The 21,480-nt window shown below is 36.8% G+C and overlaps 1 protein-coding gene across 5 annotated transcripts in view; it reads right to left on the bottom strand.

The window, feature by feature from the left end:
* Positions 1–12,170, bottom strand: part of FXR1 (FMR1 autosomal homolog 1) — a 55,195-nt gene extending 43,025 nt beyond the window's left edge. For all 5 annotated transcript variants that reach the window (XM_090274301.1, XM_090274310.1, XM_090274320.1 and 2 more), the window contains exon 1: positions 12,088–12,170. In XM_090274301.1, coding sequence (XP_090130427.1) covers positions 12,088–12,138 — 51 coding nt within the window. In that variant the 5' untranslated portion in view covers positions 12,139–12,170. The remainder of the gene's footprint in view (positions 1–12,087) is intronic.
* Positions 12,171–21,480: the final 9,310 nt, after the last annotated feature.

The following is a 21,480-nucleotide window of genomic DNA, read 5'->3' as shown; positions in this document are numbered from 1 at the left end:
TAATATAAGGATACATTTTTGAAGTTACAGAACACTATAGCTGAAAAACAGGTGTTTCAACTTAATAGGAGTAGTCATGGGGAAGAAAATCCTACTGGTTAAAACAGAAAGCAACATGGTCTGAGTATATTTCAGAAACTCAAAGATTGAGTCAAAAGTAAGAAGAAATGAATTATGGACCATGGCTAATGACTCTAAAGATGAACACAATTTCTTTTACAGACCTTCCAGATCCCTTATATTAAAGAAAGGAAGCTGAAACAATACACATCTACACAGCCTCAAAGTTTGTAAGTACTCATCTTCTGTCTGGATGTCTTTTCATTACATCATTATCAATCAGATGATAAAATGCTTTTGCTAATTCATAGTTTTAAACTTCAAAAGGCTAAGTCTGGTAGCACTACTAACGTGAAGAACTATGGCACCGTTCCTAAGAAACCTATTTAAGGCAAAGTTCCAGAACAAAACATCAAAATCTAGTTCACAACTGGAAAGGCAGCTACATTGTCCAAAACATAAACTCAAGTTAAAAATAACATTTTAATGTTTAAAGTACTGACCAGTTCATCAGACTTTGCTTGAGCTATGTCTTAGAAATCTAGAGATACACAAATCCCTCTGAACTCATTCCCACTAAATTCATGAAGAACATATCATCCTAGTCTACAAAAATTCCTTTGACTGCAAAGTTAACTATCATTTCAAATTCACTTATTACTTTAGTTTTAAAAAATCCACTAATGACTTCCTACTATTGCAATTCATAACAACTCTAAATTTACATTCCTTATAAAAGGGAAACAGAAACTTAAAAACCTAATACTCAGCAAACTACTACCGGAAACCAGACAGCATGAATCCTCAAAGGTTTAGAGTAAAAAGCCCATGATTTATACCCTAAAACTGTACCTTTCATAGATTACAAAATTCTTCTTAGAAGAGTTTGCTTAGTGTCAATAGACTGAGCAAGAAACACTACAATCTTGCTAAATGAAGGGTAGATTTTTAATCTCAATCTCAAGTAGTAAAAGCAAGGAATCAAATCTCTAGTTCACATTTATTCTCTTAAGCAAGCAAAACGTTCTCACTCTCACAAATGATCAAGTATTCTTATATAATTTAAGATTCACTTCAACTTTGATACTGTCAGTTTTTCTTCACTGTTGTGAAATGTAGAGATTTTAGTTTGCCATTTATTTGGCACGAGAGTGAAATACTACATTTCTGATGCCTCCTCAAATGTGTTAAAACATTACAGTTGATAGCTTAATCATTGAAGCAAAAGTGATAAAATACTGTAGTCCAAAAATAAGCTGATTTAAATTAATTCTCTATCAGATCCCACAGGGCCTATCTGGGTTAAGTCTCCATTTTCCCCAACTACATCAGGTAAAGTTTACTGCTGTGAATAAATGTGATTACAAAACATAACTCACAAGAAAGGAAAATAGCGTATTTATGTAAAATTTGCCTCAGGTTTTTGTTTTTCAAGAACTGTCACAATGATTATCACTTGTTACCCTTTGATCAACTATCAGTTTATTTACTGATTCATTCTACGACCCCAGTCTACCTTCCCATCCCATCAATTCTAACAATTTAAAATCTCTGTAATTGGGATGCTTCTTACAACTGATGGCATCCTAAAATAGCTGATAAGTCATATGGCAGTCATGATGTAAATATGTTACTGTTCGAGTTTGCTTGCAATAGTCTTTGACACTTTACTGCAACACCTAGACATCTCATTCAGCAAACCAATGCAGGACCATTTTAGGAAAGATTGAGGCTTCTTATCAGAACGTTGTTCTGCTGACACCTTCAGATAAAATCCAGAAAGAACCAGCATCAAAACTTGCAGACTGGGTGAAAATTGTTGGAAGAAAATCCAGGAGATAATAGAGGAAAGCTCTTTTAAAGTATGCTTGTTAACATCAGTGCTCTCCATGGCACTGAGGAAGGTGAGAAGAAACACCATCAACTGACTGTGAAGATGTTTTAATCTATTTAAATTGTATTGGTTTAAATATAAATGCTCCACAGTTTCTATTTTACATATGCGAGTGTTTAAAGATGAACTTTCAGTAAGTATACAAGAATTCGAAAAGATAAAACCAGCACTCAAGATTAATTGGCAACATTTCCTCTTAGTACCGTTTATAACTGATGTCATTTTCAATACAATGAAATTGTACGGTTCTTCCACAAACGTACCAAAGGAATATATGGAAAAAATAATCTATTTCCTGAACTTCAAACACAACTTCCAACAAGAGACATCTTCACCTTTGGCTTACTTTTACACCTCAAATCAACATGCTAACAGTCAGAAACATCTTTTGTCCTACTTCACTCTACATACATGTAATCCAACTTACAGGATTAAAAAGAGAAGACTGAATACAGCAAACAGTTCTTAAACAGGGTTCTAAAAGAATACAATCCAGTCATTAAAGCATTCATTGTTTATACTAAATTCTCTCCCATGCATCTAGAACAAACTGGCTATGCACCATCCTTGAAAAATTGAAAAAGTGTTCGTTTTATAATACAGATGAGAAACCCTATTAGGTTGAGAAAACTAACTTAGGGGCTCCCAAATGCAGGTGATATCACAACCTAAGCAATTTTACACATGAGCCTCAATCTGCAAACAGTTAAAGCATCTTAAACTAAGGTATTCCTAGGCACTCAAAAAGTGTGCCAGAAGTACTTAAAGCTACTCTTCTCAACCTCCATAAATATCATGGTAAATCTGGTAAATATTCCTGGAGTTTTTATGTCACATAATTTACAATAAAAATTTTGTTTCTGAACTATGTATACAGCTAACAGACATAAAAAGAACTCATTATTAACAGAGAAAGGGAAAATTCCTTATTGAAGATCCTATGGTAGAGTGGGGTGTTACCATAAAGAGCAGGCTCTCCCAGGGCAATAAAATAAGGAAAATAAAGACTCCTAAGTCTCTTCATTTGCCCAAAAGCAAGTCACACTGTCCCCCTTCAGGGACTCCGTGGTCTTCCCAGGGCACCCCAGAGACTTTGTGGAGCAGTACTCAGGAATTTCTAATCAACCCTGAATGAGACTCAGCTTTCTTGAAGTTGGACATCCTCCTTACATCCCAATCCTAGATGTGAGGAAGATTTAGCTAAAAAGAACAAGTACCCAATTCCCCCACACCCCCCCACAAAAAGGTTTTAAAACAAAGGTTACTTAACATATGGTACTAACACAAAATTGCCTATATTCAAAATTAAGTCTTGATGTAGTAAATATAAATTAATGGAAGTCTACAAGAAAATCTAAGAAATTTTATGTACAATGTGAACATAGACTGTCTCAACCAGGACTGGAAACCCTGATTCCTTAACCCTTTGAGAGCAATGCATAATTGCTAAAATTCATGTGAGAAATGTCAGGCTATTTTGCTGAGGAATACAGTTTATGAAAAATGTCTATAAAAAATTTCCATAATAATTTGCTGAAAATTTCACGACAAATACACTCTTCTTTTGTAAACAATGTTCTTTGACACAACTTAGCAAAAAATTATTTTATTATAACATCTATTTTAGAAAAAATAAATTCTTTCCTTCAATATGGCTATTGAAATATAATATATGGTATAATATAAACCTATTATTATAATTTGACAGAACACATAGCAATATGGATAACAAGAAGCATTCCAAATACTGCATATTTTTGAAAAAAAAAAAAAAACTTCATAAACATACAAAAAAAAAAAAAGAACACAAACGGCATTCACACTAGAGACATATATCAATAGATATCAACATGAAAAACAGTTTATAAACAAAATGCTAACGCTATACCGTGAAGCAATGAAAATGTCCATTAGGACTTCCGGCCAAGATGGAGGCGTAGACAGACACAACACTGCGTCTCCCTCCACAACTAAGAAGGAATACAACTACCTCAAAACTAGAGACAACCAGAAGTTCCAGAAAACAAAGCTGCATGGAAGTCTAACAAACAAAGAAATAAAGAAGAAATATTCATCCAGACAGGTAGGAGGGGCAGAGCCGGGGCAGAGAGGACGCGGTGTGGCGGTGGCAGCAGCGGCGTTAGGCCAGTGGAAAGCGTGGTTTTAAAAATTAGAGAGGGACACCTGGGTGGCGGGTAGGGGGTCCTCCAAGCACCAAACCAGACCACACAGCTCACAGTTCCAGCGCTGGGGAAAATAAAGCCTTACTGCTTCTGAGTGAGCAAACCAGTGGGGGTTGGGGTGGAGGAAGAAACTGCAGCAACGTTGGCACTCAAGAGGTTAACGGGGGAAAAAAGAGTTCAGTAGATAGAATAAGTAAATAAAACCTCTATGGTCAGGGATACCAGAAAGTCAACAGATAATAGAGGTGGAGGGGGCAATCCTGCAATAAATGACTCTTAAGCAATCTCAAAATGATAGAGGACACCCCAATAGTTAAGTGGGCAAACGACAGGAAACTTATGGAAAAGTAAATCCAAGTGGCCAACAAATACTAAAATTCACCAGTTTCAATGAGATAATCCTTTATAACCAACAGATAGGCAAAAATTAAAGATTATAAAACCCATTTCTGGCCACACTACAAAGAAAAGAGTTGACATTCATCAATGGACAAAAAAGGAAGTGTTAAGCCTTTGGGGCGGAAATTGTTCCCTCTCACCAGGCTATCCCACCCTTTGAAATCTACCTAAGGGAAACAGCTTTGTGGAGTGGCAAAAAAATGAGAACCAAGTGAGTGTCTATTAAATGGGGAATGGCTGGATTTCAAGGTAACTTTTACTGTGAAACATTATATAACCATTAAAAAAAAATTACATTTCAAGTGAAAATAGCTAAGATGTAGATTATCTTATTTCATAGAGCAGTATGGAAAAACCTACATTAGTATCTGAATATGTATCTATATACCATTCTACTGAATATGGAGGAAAATCAGGTATGATATATACTTGGCTATAAATGTGTTACCTAAAATGAAATGGGGAAAAGAGGAAATGAAATGAAATGAAATGAAATGGTGAAAGGAGGCCAAGAGGAAAAAAATTACAATAAAGTTTGTATATACCTATGCACGTGTAAAATTATACATATAATATGCGTGTATATAATTTTTAGAGTTGAGATCAGCCAGCACTTTTTCCATACAACATAAATATACATCATCACTCCCCATATCTTTTTAACTGTCCCATTTCCAGGGATCTCAAAAAGCTAAGCAAAAAGCGATGAGACTATAGAGTGTGAGACAAGTTAAAATACTTGATATTTAACACAGATTTAATGTTGGTTCAATTTTGCCATGGCTTTTGGTCTCTTTAATGTAAGAACAAATAAATTAAAGGGATTCTCATATATACAAATATATATGTTCAGATGAACGAACACCCTTTTAATGAAGATTTGGGCCTAGAAAATTTAACAACCATCCAAACAGTTTTATTACTATTTGCTTAACATCTGCCAAAGAATCTTCTAAAGCCTTTGTTATTATGTGGCATAGAGAATATGGTCAATAATACTGTAATAACTATGTATGGTCTCATGAGCACTATACTTATCAGATATATTATTTCAAAAGGCATATAAATGTCTACTCACTGTTCTACACCTGAACCTAATGTAATGCAGTATGTATTCCCTCACTTATCATGGGTATTACGTTCTAGACCCCCCTGCGATAGTTGAAAATCAGCGGAGGAACCTTACATTTATTTTAGTATTTATATATACTTTAAGGCTTTATAAACCCTTCCCACACACTTATAAACCATTCCCAGTCCCTTATTAATCTTTCCCACACTTTTACAAACACTACTTATGTTCTTAAACATATTATACACTCAAACCTACATAACTTTAACAACGTACGTATACGGTACCACAAAATCCCACAATACTGTATAGTAAAAAATCCACGATAAATAATTAAATATATTTTTTAAAGTCCCGCGATATAGTGAGGCCGCAATAAGTGAACCGCTATATAGAGAGGGACTACTGTACTGTACATCAACTGTAACTGAAAAATAAATCTTTTCTTAAAAAGTTCTGGCACCCTCAAAAAAACATGCTATGTAACATGATTACCTCCAAGAAGTGCCACATTATAAGGAAAAAGTTTCATACTATATATGAATAATTATTTCAAGTACTTCACAAATACTTTACATAATCAACATAAAGCTAACAACTGAGGATGACAGAAATACACAGATAATTATATCCAGCACAAATTATTTGAGCCATATATCTAGTTTTAAAATTTCTAGTAGCCAAAATAAGTACAAACAAGCAAAAACTTAATAATTTTTTAATCCACTATGTCCAAAACATTTCAACATGTAATCAATATTTTAAAATTATGATATATATGCTTTCTTTCATACTAAGTCTCTTAAATCCAGTATAGATTTTAAAATTAAAGCACATCTCAACTCAGACTAGCATATTTCAGTCCCATAGCTAGTGGCTACCAAATTGTAAAGAGCAGATTTTTATAAAGTGACAATATGGCTCAAGTCATTACTCCAGGAATTCTCCCAATTCAGTCCTCTTGACTTCCATTGTATTAATTAGTAGTAATTTGTAATTAATAATTTGATAAGCCATATATTTGTACTTCAATCAGCATAATGATTAAAGACATCAGGCTCTCTAAAGTCTGAAAGATCAGTCTGAATCTTGAATCAGGCTCCTATTAATTTAATGGGCCTAGATAAGCCTCAGCTTCCTCAAATTGATGGTAACACTATCTTCCCCTCATTATGATTAAAGGGACTAACTGAGATAAATTCTTGTCAAGTATCTGCACTATCGATAGTCTGCATGCTCAATAAAAAATAGCTGTTGTAGGGAAGGAAGAGGGGGCAGAGGGGGAGAAAGGTGTAAAGAAGGCAAGGGTCTAGTCAAGGAATATGTATAAATGACCCATCAACATGGACAACAGGGTGGTGACTGACTGGGGGGGGGGGGGGGACACAGGAGAGAGCAATGGAGGGAAAATTGAGACAACTGTAATAGAACATAAAAAATAAATTAATTTTTTAAAAAACGCTGTTGTTAGAGCTAGACGTGAATAGAACCTAGCAGATTCACCACTTGAAAATTGGGTGAAAAGATAACCATCTCATATTGCAAACGAAAAAAATCAAGGTCTTACAAACAGCCAGTACAAGAATTGGGGGTCACACATGGAAGATATATTGCTCTTCCCACAAAAACAAAACAAAACAACAACAAAATCCCACCTAGTTTGCTACATCCTTAACACTGTGGAACTCACTTCTTAAGTTACCATCCATTCAAACGCCCCGTGTTCCTAACTAAAACGTAAGCTCACTATCCTAAAATTTCCTTTAAAGAACTTTTAATACTATGTTCAACTAGGCAAGCTCTAGAGTTAAATCTACTTCAGCTACAGTGTAATCTTAAGGTAATCAGGAGGAAATACAGTATAAGTGGTATAAAATATCTAGTAAATATCAGGCACTCACAGAAAAGAAGGTGGCACACAAATGGGATGATGGAAATATACTGGCACAAAAAAGTAAAACTTATGGAAAAAGGTACACCTTCTATAAGTATATAAAGCCAAGGCCTTGACAATGTATCTCTCAGTAAATAAGATTGTTTTATTAATTTGTTTTCAGATTTTTTTTCATAATTGTGTTGTTCTTATAATACAAAAACAAAACTACAGGAAAAGTACACTGATTTTCAAAAATAGTTAATTGGCCTTTTCATTTAGTTAAATCTTACTACTTTAACACTTTTATAATAATCACATTTTAAAACATGTAAAACTAAAAAGTTATCTTTAAAATATCGGTATGGTGTTTTTAACTTAACACTGTCCCCAATATTATTAAAACAGCCACCACCTTTTCCTCAACTACTAATCTCCACAAAAAAATCAACAATAAACTATACTAACTTTAAAGTCAGTACTCTCGGAGTACAACTCCTTTACTATAACTCCACAGGCCATCATCACTAGTGATAATAAACCTGCATAATTTACTATCAAATTTCATTTTAATGTTAAATTAAGCTAGGCTACTAAGAAAATTTTGGAAATACCATACTTTAAATTGTTTTGTAGTCAATTACATAGTCAAAGAAGAAATCACAGAGCTCTCAAAGTAATTAGTTCTATCTTCTATAGAGAAGGCCTAATAGTTCATTCAACCATCTTAGAGATCACCCATTTCCTGGAACACCAGGGAAACTTTCCTCTACATGAGTCAGAAATTGAGTGACTTTCAACTTATATTTAAAATTATATCTTGCCCATGGCTATGCAAGTTGCCATATTATTACAAAGTTTAATATCAGACACATCATTTAAAAAACACTATGGGAACAAGGTTTTTTTTGGGGGGGGGCAATGGAAATGTTCTAAAATAAGATTGTGGTAATGGTTACACAACTCTTACCAATACACTAACAATCATAGATTGTAAATACTATCTCACAGCTTTTAAAATTAAAAAAAAGCACTTTAAATGGCAATTAGTATAAACCCTAAAATGACACGCTCCATGTAGAAAAGGCTATAAAAGCAAATTTTTATATAAAATGGCACCCCCTACCATGTGCTTAACCAATGTATCTCCCGTTCCTTCCAATCCCCATTTTTATAGGCTGCAAACAGGAACATAAGTTTTTATCTTTTAACTATAGATCCACTGTTAAGTTATAAAAAGCAAGATACAAAACTTATTTGTGTAAATGTGTTAAAAAAAAAAAAAAAGACTATCCTAATTTTTGGTCAAATCTTCAGCTTCTCACTGGTTCCAACTGCTTTGTGGAATGAAGTTTCAGTATGAGAAGAAAACCTTTAATCAATGTCTATAGAGCACTGCCTCTAGGCATGATATTGGCTTCTAATCCCTTGACTGAAATTCTTCACCGACAATCACATTTAGAGCCAAGCATGTGTCTGTGCATATGGAGGGAAGAGGAGAAAAAGAGAAGGAAAATCAATCACCTGTACACTGGAAAACACAAGTGAAAGAAAAAATACACCAAAATGTTAGCTGATGCCTCAAGGCAATTTCTGATAGTTTCCATAATTCCCTCACTAACCATATATTATCTAAATTAGAAAAAAAATAATGACTAAATGAAAGAAGCCAGACTCAAAATGCTACAAGGTATATGATTCTACACAAAGGACAGCCTGAAAAATCCAGAACTATGGGGACAAGAAAACACCCTAGGGTCTGACTGGGGGTAAGGAAAGATGGTGACTATAAAGGGGCATGAGGGAAATAGGGGGATGGTGGAACAGTTCTGTATCTCTTCATCCTGCTGGTGGCAGTTACATCATTGTGAGCATTTATCAAAGCTCATATAATTATGTATCAAGAAAGGTGAACTTTTACTATTTGCAAATTAATCTCAATTCACAGTTAAAAATAAAATATCACTTGTGTGATAAGCCAATTTTTTCCAAGGGGGCAATTTCATGGGATAAAAACATATTAGGGACCATGAGTTTTTTCAAACTCTTCATTTTACACAAAAGAAAACAGATCTAGGCAGGTTTGTCCAGGGTCCACTGCTAGATAATGATAAGCTATCGTACAGGCCTAAAATTGCCATTTGTTTAACTTCAAATCCACGGCTTCTTCCACTTCACCATTCCCACTCTTCCAGAGTACTGAAGACCAGTTTCTACAAAGTGCATGTATAAGTCGATTACAGCAAGACATAAAATTCCAAATGTTCAAGCGCAATTATTTTAATACACAAAAACGTGGCTAGAGGTCCTTCCCAACCTTTGCCAAAGAACCACCTTAGTTTGTTAGTCAGCACTGAGTAAAAGAATCAGAGTCTAAGTACAATCAAGCAGATTTGTAGAGTGTGGCTAGGTATCAACAATAGTACTTTAAAGTTCCAAAATGGGGCCATTTGACTTAAAAAAAAAAAAAAAAAGAAAAAAAACTGGGAAACCAAAATAAGATTTAAAGTCTTCATAAAACTTCCAATGATGATGATGATCTTAAGTGAGTTTTATTTCTAAAAAAAGAAATGAAGCCCTGGCCAGGTAATTCAGTTGGTTAGAGCATGGTACGGGTATGCCAAGATTGAGAACTCTATTCCCTGTCAGGACACATACAAGAAATCAACCAATGAATGCATAAATAAGTGGAACAACAAATGGATGTCTCTCTCTCTCTCCACTCCCTTCCTCCCTCTCTCTCTAATCAATAAATAAAAGGAAATGAAGACCATCTTGTGTAGCAATCAACATAAACTAAGCTAAAAAGAAATGCTCTACCATGCACCTGCTGTGAAATAAGACAAAATAATCCTTTTCTATTTTTCAATATGAAACCCCCCCCCAAAGAAAAACCCTAACAACCACATGCCTCCACTACCCAAGAACTGTATAGCCAAATAAGAATTTGAAACTTTTCCATGGGTGAGGGGGTGTTAGGCAAAAATGATGAACTTTATTTACCCTTGATAGGAAAAGTGTGGTAAGCCCATTCTTTGCCCACTGTGCCTCAACTGGGTCTGCACTCATTCAGGGAAGGCAACCACTAGGTTTCCACAAGAACAGAAGTCAATGAATTATCTATTAAATTTTACTTAGGTCTTTGGATGTCACGTTTTAAACCCAGACTGCTAATACAACTAGTCACACATTAAGACTCCTTCCCATCAATCAAGTGTTTTTACTTTATGTTGACTACCTAAAATTTAAAAGTTCTAAAAAACTTGAGACCCTTTAGAAGCCAACTATGATTTCCCAATACGCTATTACCATGTGACAGTCAACCAAAGCCACATAGATAACCAGTAAACTAGAAAGAAATAAAAAGCTGAAAACAGTAAATTTCGACCACCAAATAAAATAAAATCCCGTGGGATAAAAGGTGCACTGAAATGAAACGTAGTGAGAATACATTCGGCATATGCACAATACTCCTGTATTAGGAGAAGGCCTCTTCATAAAAATAGCCAGGACTCTCAAACATTTGAGATGCTGGCTTAGTAAGACTGATTGACAGACAACAGCTGGGGAGATTTTGTATTGATCTTGTTAACATCTTGGCATACTTTGAGAGAAAGGGAGAACCAGATGAGACCATTACAACTGAAGAACTATAAGGATTTCATTTTCAGTTATGTGACACCCCACCCCTACACTGGAAGCCCCTGCTAGATTCCTCTACTCTCAAATTCCTCTTCTGTTTTACAGCCCCGACCCCACCATAACGAATCTTCTTCCTCCCGATGGAAGCGCACACACACACAAAAAAAACCCTCGTGGGGGGGGGGGGGGGAACTCAAAACCTTTTCAAAAACACTGGGTGACTGATATAAAGAAACTGGTCACCTGACTACCTGTCTACCTGACCCATTTCACATTTTAAGTCGTACTTTAAATAAAGCCTGGAACTCTCGCATTTTCTTCCGTAATAGAGGGGGTCTGGGGCTGCCCAATTTTCCAGACCGCAAAGATACCAACCCGCCACATTTCAAGATTTTCTAGTTTTCTCTCTTCGAGTCTAACCCTCAAATAGGTACCCTTCAGACACTGAAGTTTATTTGCCAAAAACTCTAGTACGAAGGTGAATTCCTAAGATTCCGCGACGCGCCCCCCAAGGGGGTGGGGAGGGGTCGGAGCAGTCGGCAGCGGCGCTCCCGCTCGGCACCGTCCGAGGGGCGGGAGAGCGGCTGTGACCACACAATCCCACCACCTCCTTTCACGACTACCCCACCTCGCGGCGCTAAGGCCTGCTCCCAGGGAGCTCCTCGCCGCCCCGGAGCGACTCGGCTTCTCTTCACCGGCCGGTCACGGACCGCACGAGCACACAAAAAGGTTCATAAGTATGAAAATGCAAGAGGTGTCCGACGTGTTGTTTCAAAACATAACGGGGCTCCGGCCCCCGGGACCGTTAAACCGCGGGTGGAGGGGGGAGAAGCAAGGAACCCAGCGGCCTTGGTCTTTGGTCTGGCCTCCCTTTTCGGCCCCAACCCTCACTCTCCGGGACCACAAGCCCTCCCCCAAACCTGCCCCAAACGCCAGAAGACCCGACAAAGCGACAAAAAGGTACCTTGTAGAAAGCCCCGTTGGAGCCGCGAACCTCCACCGTCAGCTCCGCCATGTTGGAACCGCAAAGGCCGCTGGGAAGAGATTCTAGAAACTTTCCAACCAGCGGGGAGGTGGGGGGAGGGACGTGATGGAGGCGGGGGGAGGGGCAGGGACGCCAGGCGGGGACTGGAATCCCCCGCCCCACACCCCTGGGGTCTCGCCGTGCTGCCCTGTCTCTCCCAGTGGGATCCCTCGGCTTTTTACATCACAAATCCTGGGCTCCGCCCGCCGCTGCCCCTGCGGGGTTCTCCTCCTGAAACAATCGCCTGACCTTTGTTGACCCGCGCCTGCGTCCCAGCCACCCAACGCCGCGCAGGTTACCCGCTCGAGCTACACGGGAATGAATTACACAGACGGCGCTTGCCCCTTTCATCTTCATTCCACTGCTCTCCGGCATCTTGCTCTAAAACTTTTGGAAGTGCTGGTAGTCCTGGAGTACCTTCCTCACCTAAGGAAGAGCCTGTCGGGGCTCCAAGTGACTACTGACACAAACTTTTGGGGGGAGAAAGGAGCTTAAAAACGTACATACTATGTGCTTCCAATTCTTTAGCCTAGCTCTTTCTTTTTTATATCGGTGGCCTCCTCGAGTCAAATTCCACAGTTCCACTCCTCACACAGTTCGACCGAGACTTCTCACGTTTTAAGAGCTTTAGCTGTTTTAAACTTATTTTCCTTTCAGTTTAGTTGTGTTCACAACCTGTAGCTGAATTTGGGTTAATATCCATTGTTGGAAGTAGTCAGGGAAACTTTTAACAGAGAGGCGACCACGTTTTTCCCTGATGCAATGCTGGCGAACTTCCACAAGTAGGATCAAAGCTGAATCAACTTGTCTGGCTTGTCTACCTGAACCTACACCAATATTCTAAGCACTATGACAGAGAGTTTTTGAATATTTTAACAATAAAACTTTCCTGAAACAAGACTTTTAGAAATAATAATAGGACTCTTCTGTGTATGTTGTATTACCATTTTGAAAGAAAGAAAAAAAAAAGCTCTAAAAAAGGGTGCTTTGCTGGTACTGTATTCTCTCAAGGGAATGACCACGGTCCCCGCCTTTCTGGAGGGAAGAGGTAGGGAGATCCTCAAAAAAATGTACGGAGCAGAGAAGGAAAACTCTGACTCCAAAAAACCTCCGCTGCCTTGCGGCATACCTCTTCAGGGGAAAGGCTAAGGGAGTAAACCCCGACAGAAAATCCGGAGCCGGAGTCCCTAAGGCGGTTTGACGTTGTAGTCAACACCGGCAACTCCTGCGGCGCACCTGAAGCCAAGCTGTATTGACTCCGTCTTTCCCTTGGACCCTTCAGCTGCGAAGAGAGGGGGGGTCTGCTGCATGGGCAACAGCAGACCCTCCATATCACCCTGCCCAGGCTCTGTAGCTTCAGCTTCACTGGAGAGGACACTCCAGCGTCATCGCAAGATGTCGATTCAACACGGGAGGAGACAGATACCCTGTCACTCCCGAGTTGGACTGCACAACCATTCTCGGCGGTGCAGATAGACTCTTAAGAAGCTACACCATCGTCTCTCGAGACGGACGGCTGCCGACGACGACGACTACATCTCCAGAGGTTCTGAAAGAAAATGGTGACTGCAAACGTGCTCAATATTGCATTACTATGTACCCGATGTTTTTAAAAATGTTCATAATGGTGAAGAAAACACAAACTAAATTCCCATCAATGAATAACAGCCACCATTTAGTAAGGGCTTCATATATGCAACACTTTATATACTATCCTATTATGATCCTTCAGAATTATAATGTCCTAGTTTACTTTTTTTTCCCCAACAGCCTTATTGAGGTATAATTCAAATACCATAAAATTAATCTATTTAAACTATACAATTCCATGGTCTTTAGTATAATCACAGAGTGGTGCAATCATCACCTCAGTCAACTTTAGAACATTTTTCATCACTCCGAAAAGAACCCCTGTACCTATTGGCAGCCCCTCCCCATTTCACCCCAAATCCCAGGCCCCAACCAACCACTAATCTACTTTCTGACTAGATTTGCCTAGGGTAGACTTTTCATATAAACGGAATCATACACTTTGTGTTCTTTTATGACTAGCTTCTTTCAGTCAGTGTAATGTGTTCAAGGTTCATCCATTTTGTAGCATGTATTGTATGTATCATGGCTCATTCTTTTTTTTCCTTTATTTTTATTGCTGACACTATTATAAATGTCCCCATTTCCCACCCCCCTTGCCCAACTCCACCCAGCCGCCACCACTTTTCCCTCTGGCCATCACCACACCATTGTCTCTATGAGTTATGTATATATGTTCTATGGCTAATCCCTTCACCTTCTTTCTACTCATTCTTTTTTAATTGTCAAATACACCATTGTATGAACATGCCACATCATTTTACTTGATAGACATTTGGGTCATTTCTACTTTTTTGACTATTAGGAATAATGTTATTTTAAAGAACCCTGTACAAGTTATAGGCATGGCAATGAATTCACAGAAGTGCCTCAGAATATTTTACATTTTTGAGATAAATACAGTGATGCTTGATATCTGTCAGACATTTTGCACACTGCTATCTCAAGTTAGCTCATAGTTTCAATATGAGATTATTTTACATTCCATTTGATGATTCCATATCTTTGCAAGCATTGATTTTCAGCAACTGATGTCACAAAAGCAAAAATCAATGTGTGATTCCAAGAGAGGTGTGTAGTGATCAATGAGTATGCATATCCCATTAGTAAAGAATTGGATTACTTAAGAATGAAATTAAAGTATTTTTCTGCTAGTTTACATTTATTAATTTTTCACATGTCTATTAAATTGTTAGGACATAAATGCTTCTTACATTGTTTTGATCTAACTACCTAATAAATGGAATCATTAGATATTTATTTGGGCATTGCACTGAGTACTGAGATATTAAGGATGCTATGAATCAAGAAAAGGTGAAACCTTGGGAGTAGAAGTAGATCTATATGTGCAAATATAGAAAGCTCTTTCACATGTATTAAAAGGTGAAATAAGCTGCAGAACAGTTTATGTATTTTGGGGGGATGGAGGATTCGTTTCTTTTATATATATTTTGTTACTTTTTAAAGTGCTTTTATTACCTTTTATAATTTTTTTAAAAGTAAAAATTTCTAGCCCTGACTGGTGCAGCTCAGTTGGTTGAACATCATCACTGAAAGTGAAGGGTCGCCATTTCAATTCCCAGTCGGAGCATATGCCTGAATTGCAGGCCAGGTCCCGTTGGAGTACCTGCGAGAGGCAACCAATCAGTGTTTCTCTCTCACATTGATGCTTCTCTCCCACTCTTTCTCCCTCCCTTCCCCTCTCTCTGAAAATAAATAAGTAAAATCTTTTTTTAAAGTAAAAATTTCTAAATAAAATGATATATCCTCCTACCAAAAAACAATAATCAAAAAAAAAAAATCAATCTCCAAGATTCTCACCTGGCTATGGTGAATTATTTAAAATTTGTATTATTTTTCTATTGCTTCATTAAAAACAAATTAACACAGATTTAGAGGCTTAAAACAATATACATTATCTATTCATGTATATATTATAACACATTCTCCTTAATGCACGTGGATATCATTCAATTAGTTGAGGCCTTAAGAGAAAAGACCGAGGTCTCACACAAAGGAAGGAATTTTACCTCCAGACTGCCCTCAGACTCAAGAACGCTATATCAAATATTGCCCAAATTTATAGACTGTTGGCCTATCCTATAGATTTCAGACTGGCCAGCCCTAAGGATTGTGTGAGCAAATTTCTTAAAATCAGTCAATCAATCAATCAATCTCTCCCTCACAACCCTTGAACTGGAATTTTGTCAATAATAGTAGTATCTTTTGTTATTCATAAAGAGCTTTTTTAAACACACCCCAGTTTGTGTTGATGCGGTGACTTAAGATGGGGCCCCTAGGTAGCCTCAAGATGGGCTAGTTCCCAGGAAGGCCAAGGGATTACAGGATTGGAATTTTCAGCTGTACCCCCGAACTCTGGGAAGGAAAAAGGAGATAGGAGGAAGCTGGAAATTAAATCTCTATAAACACCCTTGAACAATGCGATATGATGAGCTTTCAGGCTGAGGAACACATCCACCTCTTACGAGGGTGGTGCACTCTAGTTCCATTGGGGCAGAAGCTCCTGCACTTCGGTCTTTTCTGGACCCCAACCTTTGTACTTCTTCATGTGCCTGTTTATCTGTATACTTTATAATATTCTTTATAATAAACTGGTAAACGCAGTAAATGTGACAAGCACTCTAGCAAATTAATGGAACCTGAGGAGAGAGCCATAGGAACCTCCATTTATAGATCTGCCAGAAGCACAGGTGACAACCTGGACTTGGCAATTGTCTCTCAAGTGTGGGCAGTCTTGTGGGACTGAGCTCTTAACCTGTGGGATCTGATGCTATCTCCAGGCAGATAGTGTCATAATTGAGTTAAATTTGTAGGACACCCACTTGTCTTTACTGAGCATTGAAAAATTGTTTGGTGGTGTTGGAAAAATACATATCAGAGAATGTAACCCACTTTACTCAAAACCTACTGATTTAAATGTTAATTGCATGTTTTAAATACCTTCACATCAACACTTGGACTGGGTTTTGACTGAACAACTGGGCACCATAGCCTAGCCAAGTTGACAAAATTAACCTTCACAGTCTCTGGACCTCTAGACTTTCTTTTAAAAGGCTTACCTGATTTGATTAGGTCAGCTCCACCCAGAATAATAACCTTTTTGGTTTACTTGAAGTCAACTTATTAGAAACCTTAGTTGAATCTGAAAAACTCCTTCACCTTTGACATACAGTAGTCCCATCTTATTCACAGGGAATATGTTCCAAGACCCCAGTGGATGCCTGAAACAATTGAGAGTATTAAATATATATATATACATATGTATATACATAAATATATATTTAATACTTGTACTAAATATATATTTAATATATGTCCATATATTTTCACTTAAAGGAAGCACTTTACAGTTTCCCTTTGGCATATCCAAATTGCCTGCATTACAACTCTTGCACTTTTCGGCCACTATTATGTAAAACAAGTGTTACTTGAACACAAGCACTGAGATACCATGGCAGCGAATCTGATAACAAGAGCCACTAAGCGGCTTAGTAGGCAAGTAGTGTACACATTATGAACACAGTGGACAAAACTAAGGAATGATAAGTTTTGGGTGGAATGGAGCTGGATGGCACAAGATCTCATCACACTACTCAGAAAGGTGCATGATTTAAAACTTTTGTTTGTTTCTGGAATTTTCTATTTAGTACTTTGACCTCTGACAAACTAAGGAAAGCAAAACCACAGATAGGAATGGACTACTCTATTCCATTGTCAGAAGCAAGTTATAGGTTCTGCCCACACAAAAACATGGATAACCTGGGAGCAAGAATCACAATGGCCATCTTAGAATTCTGCCTACTGCAGTATAAAAAGAGTAGAAGCAAATGTTGACTCTGAGATTCTGTGAATCTCACCCGTAACAAGCCAATCTCCCTCAAGACTCTCTTTTATTTATTCATTCACCTATCTATTTATTCATCCAACTTATGTAAAGCGCTTAGAAGAAAACCAGGCACATAGTAAACCATACAATGTTGGCTGTTGTCATTTTAACTTTTTTGTTTTAAACAATTATTGATAGTATATTCCCAGTGTTAGATGTGCTTTAAGGAAATACAAAGAAAAATCAGACTGACTTCTGTTTATAGTCTGGGGAAATAAGCAATTATAATTCAACAGACTACACAATATGAAAACTCTGTCCCATGTAGGATGGACCTCCAAAAGAAGAATGTCAAGTCTGTGGGGAAAAGGCAGTGTACCTCCACAGGGAAGAAAAGAATTTAGTGGCATCTTGAAGAAACTGCAGTTTGTCAAGTAGGCAAGGAAGGAGGCATTCCAAACCTAAAAACAACATGAAAAATGACCAAAAGTATGAAAAAGGAAAATTCAGTCCATTTGATCTGTTCACATAGAATTAAAAATATTTTTATTTCATTGTATTGTCCACTTAATTGTACAATAACATTTTGTACTCATATTATTTTCATGTTAATATGAAAATTTATTTAGTATTTTTCTCATATTATTTTTACCAACCCATAAGCTCTGTAAAGGAAGTTTAAAAAAAATACCTATCTATACTTGGTATTTAATAAATATTTAATGAATGAATGGATGAATTTTAGATCCAACTGGGAAGAATATTATAAACCACATTAAGAGGTTTGGAATTAGTGTATTTCTGAAAAGCAGTTTTATTGTTCTGTTAAGAACAACAACTCCAGAGTCAAACAGCTGGCTCTGCCACTTATTAGGTGAAACCTTGGGTAAATGATTTAACCTCTCTGTGTCCTGGTTTTCTCATGTGTAACACTGGGTTGAAAATAGTGGTTACTCCAAAAGGGCTCATGTGGGGATTAAATGAAATAATATAGATAAAGTACCTTAGAATGCCTGGTATATTCAGTAAATGATGGTGATTGTGCCAGATAATGAACAAGCCATCACAAGTTTAGAAGCAGGGAGATTGCTTAACCACATTTGGGTTTAGAAAGAGAAAGAAAGACTTAAAAAATCAAAATAGGGAAGGCAGAGACGAGTTAAAAGGCTATCATAAGTGTAAAGAAACCTGAATGAAGACAATGAGAGTGAAGAAAGAGGAAAAAATGAGATATTTAAAATGTTGAAGAGGTGGGACTTAGTGGCTAGAGATATGATGAGAAATTAGGAGACTCGAGGATAAATTTAAGTTTTTACTTGGACAGTTGGGTACATAAAGATGCCATTAATTTAGAACATGAGGAAGATTTGCGGAGAAAGATGAATTCTATTTGGGAAATATGCATTTGAGCTGTCTTTGAAACATTCAGTGAAGATTTTAGTGCAGGTGTAGGGTAAAGATGAAGTTTTGGAAGTCTATGGTAAATATTTAGCATTTAAGATCAGTAAAGCTGATGAGATATCCTGGGCAAACTGCATAAGAGGAGAAAGTAGAGTAAGAGTAAATGTAATTTATAGAGGGGGCTATTTGAGAAAAGAGGCTACAAAGCACTATGCATTCACAGAATAAAAAAGAATATGTTTTCTTATTAATATATATTATGGCATTTAATAATAGTAATATTCATAAAAGATAGAAAACAAAGTGTCTATCTAATGTAAACTAGACATTAAGTCCCCTAGAGTAAATATTTATTACTGCTTCTGCACAACATTATCTTGCCTAGTACTTAATATATCATAGGCTCTAAATATAACTGAAATAGTTATGATAGGAATAATAAAAATAAATGCCTAATCTATGTAACAGCATGGGCAATTCTTAACAATATGTGAATAAAAAATAAAGAAAAATATAAATTTTGATCTGCATAACAATTACAATTATGTGAAATTTATGTATGCAAATAAAGAGTTTAAACAAATAAAAATACTGTAGTTTTTCTCCTCACATTTATTTGGAGTTTCATTAGTAATATAATTTAATAATAAAAAATATTGTTAAAGTATATTTGACCAGAAGGCAAGAGAACTGCTCTCTATGGTTGGCTAATTCTATTGTGATACTTTAACCCTCTCTGAGAAAGTACCATTATACTGAAACCTGAAAAAGATGATTCCAGATTTAACCAGGTGGAATGCGGAGAGTAGTAAAAGGGACAGTATTCTAGTTGGAGGGAAAAAAAATGTATGATGGTCCCCAAATGGTAGACTGACTGGAGCTGGAGATCCCTGGCAAACAACTAAGGGGTTAAAATTTTATAATAAGGACCACAGGAACCCATTGAAGGTAGAATAAATCAAAGATGTGGCTTTCACAGGACTAGAAGTTCATGCTAGAATGCAAATGGTTTTATAAAAACCTAAAGTTTAGAGTTTAGACTATCACAAGATAGAAGTTAGCATAACTTGCCTAGCCAAGTGACCTTAGCAAAACTCTCAAACTCACTTGGTATGAAAGACTGAAAATAGATTATCTCAAATTCTTATTATCTGGCAGCTGTGATCAACTTTTCTAGAAATTTGCTCATCTCCACCTTGCTCAAAAATTTTTCCAGAATTCTCATAGAAAAGTATGGGCCTCCTTATTCTAGAGCTCTTTGCTTCCAGTTCTTTATTAATGTTTTGTTATTAAATTATATTTTTCTTTTTAATAAACTTTATTTTGGAATAATTTTAAATTTATAGAAAAGTTACAAGGTTAATACAGAGAGTTCTCATTTATTCTTCACCTAGTTTCCCCTAAAATTAACGTCTTACATTACCCTTGTACATTTGTTAAAACCAAGAAACTGACATTGGTATATTGCTATTAACCAAACTCGAGACTTTACTCAAATTTCACTTTTTTTCCACTAATCTTCTTTTACTCTTCCATGACCCAATTGAGGGTTCTGAATTGCATACAGCTGTCATGTCTCCATTGTCTTCTCTATGACAGTTTCTTAAACTTTTTTTGTTTGTCAAGACCTTGACAGTTGAAAAGTTTTTATGAGGTATTTTTTGGAGAATGTCCCTCAATTTGATTGTTTTTCTCACGATTAGACTAGAGTTAAGGATTTGAGGGAAGAATAACACAAAAGGTGAAGTGTCCTCATCACATTATATCACAGAGGTAAAATGCCATCAGCATGACTTATTACTGGTGATAATAGCCTTAATCACTTGCTTAAGGTAATGTTTTTCAGATTTCTCCACAGCACTTGCTCTTTATCCATACTGTGTGCTTTGGAAATTAAAAAACCCAGTCCACATTCAAGGCTAGGATGGAGTGAGAATAGTGAGGGGGAAGAAGGATTAAGCTCCACTTGCAGGAGGAAAGAATATCTACATACTTTATTTGAAATTCTTTAGTAATACAAATTTGTCCCTTCATTCTTATTTATTTGTTTAATGATTTATTTATATAAACATAGACTCATGATTTTTTACTTTATATTTTGGGTCTAATCTGATACTACTTTATACTGTTGTTCAAATTCTTTCAGTTCCAGCCATTAGAAGCTCTTTCAGGTTGGCTCATTTGATAAATCTATTTCTTTATTTTTTGAGTACTTATTTGCTTTCTATTACTATAAGATGCTCTATGCAGTTTGTATTTTCCCTTCCCCAGCCCACAAATAACTTATTTCCCAAATATTCCGTTTGATCCGCAATTTGTCCCAGATTTAATCAATGGGAATCTCTTCAAACTGGCTTGTGAGTTCTTTTAACATGGCTCATCAATATCTGAACAATACATACTTTTGTGCACAGTTAACATGTTCAGGTTCATCTTATACTTTTCCTCTCCTGTTGTGGAATCAGCCATTTCTCCAAGGAGACCTGGTTTGTTTC

The sequence above is a fragment of the Furipterus horrens genome, unplaced genomic scaffold, assembly GCF_987537825.1.
Source record: "Furipterus horrens unplaced genomic scaffold, mFurHor1.1.pri manual_scaffold_1, whole genome shotgun sequence".
Lineage (NCBI taxonomy): Eukaryota > Metazoa > Chordata > Mammalia > Chiroptera > Furipteridae > Furipterus > Furipterus horrens.
Note: the sequence above shows the minus strand (reverse complement) of the source record. Positions and strands in the feature narration are given on the sequence as shown.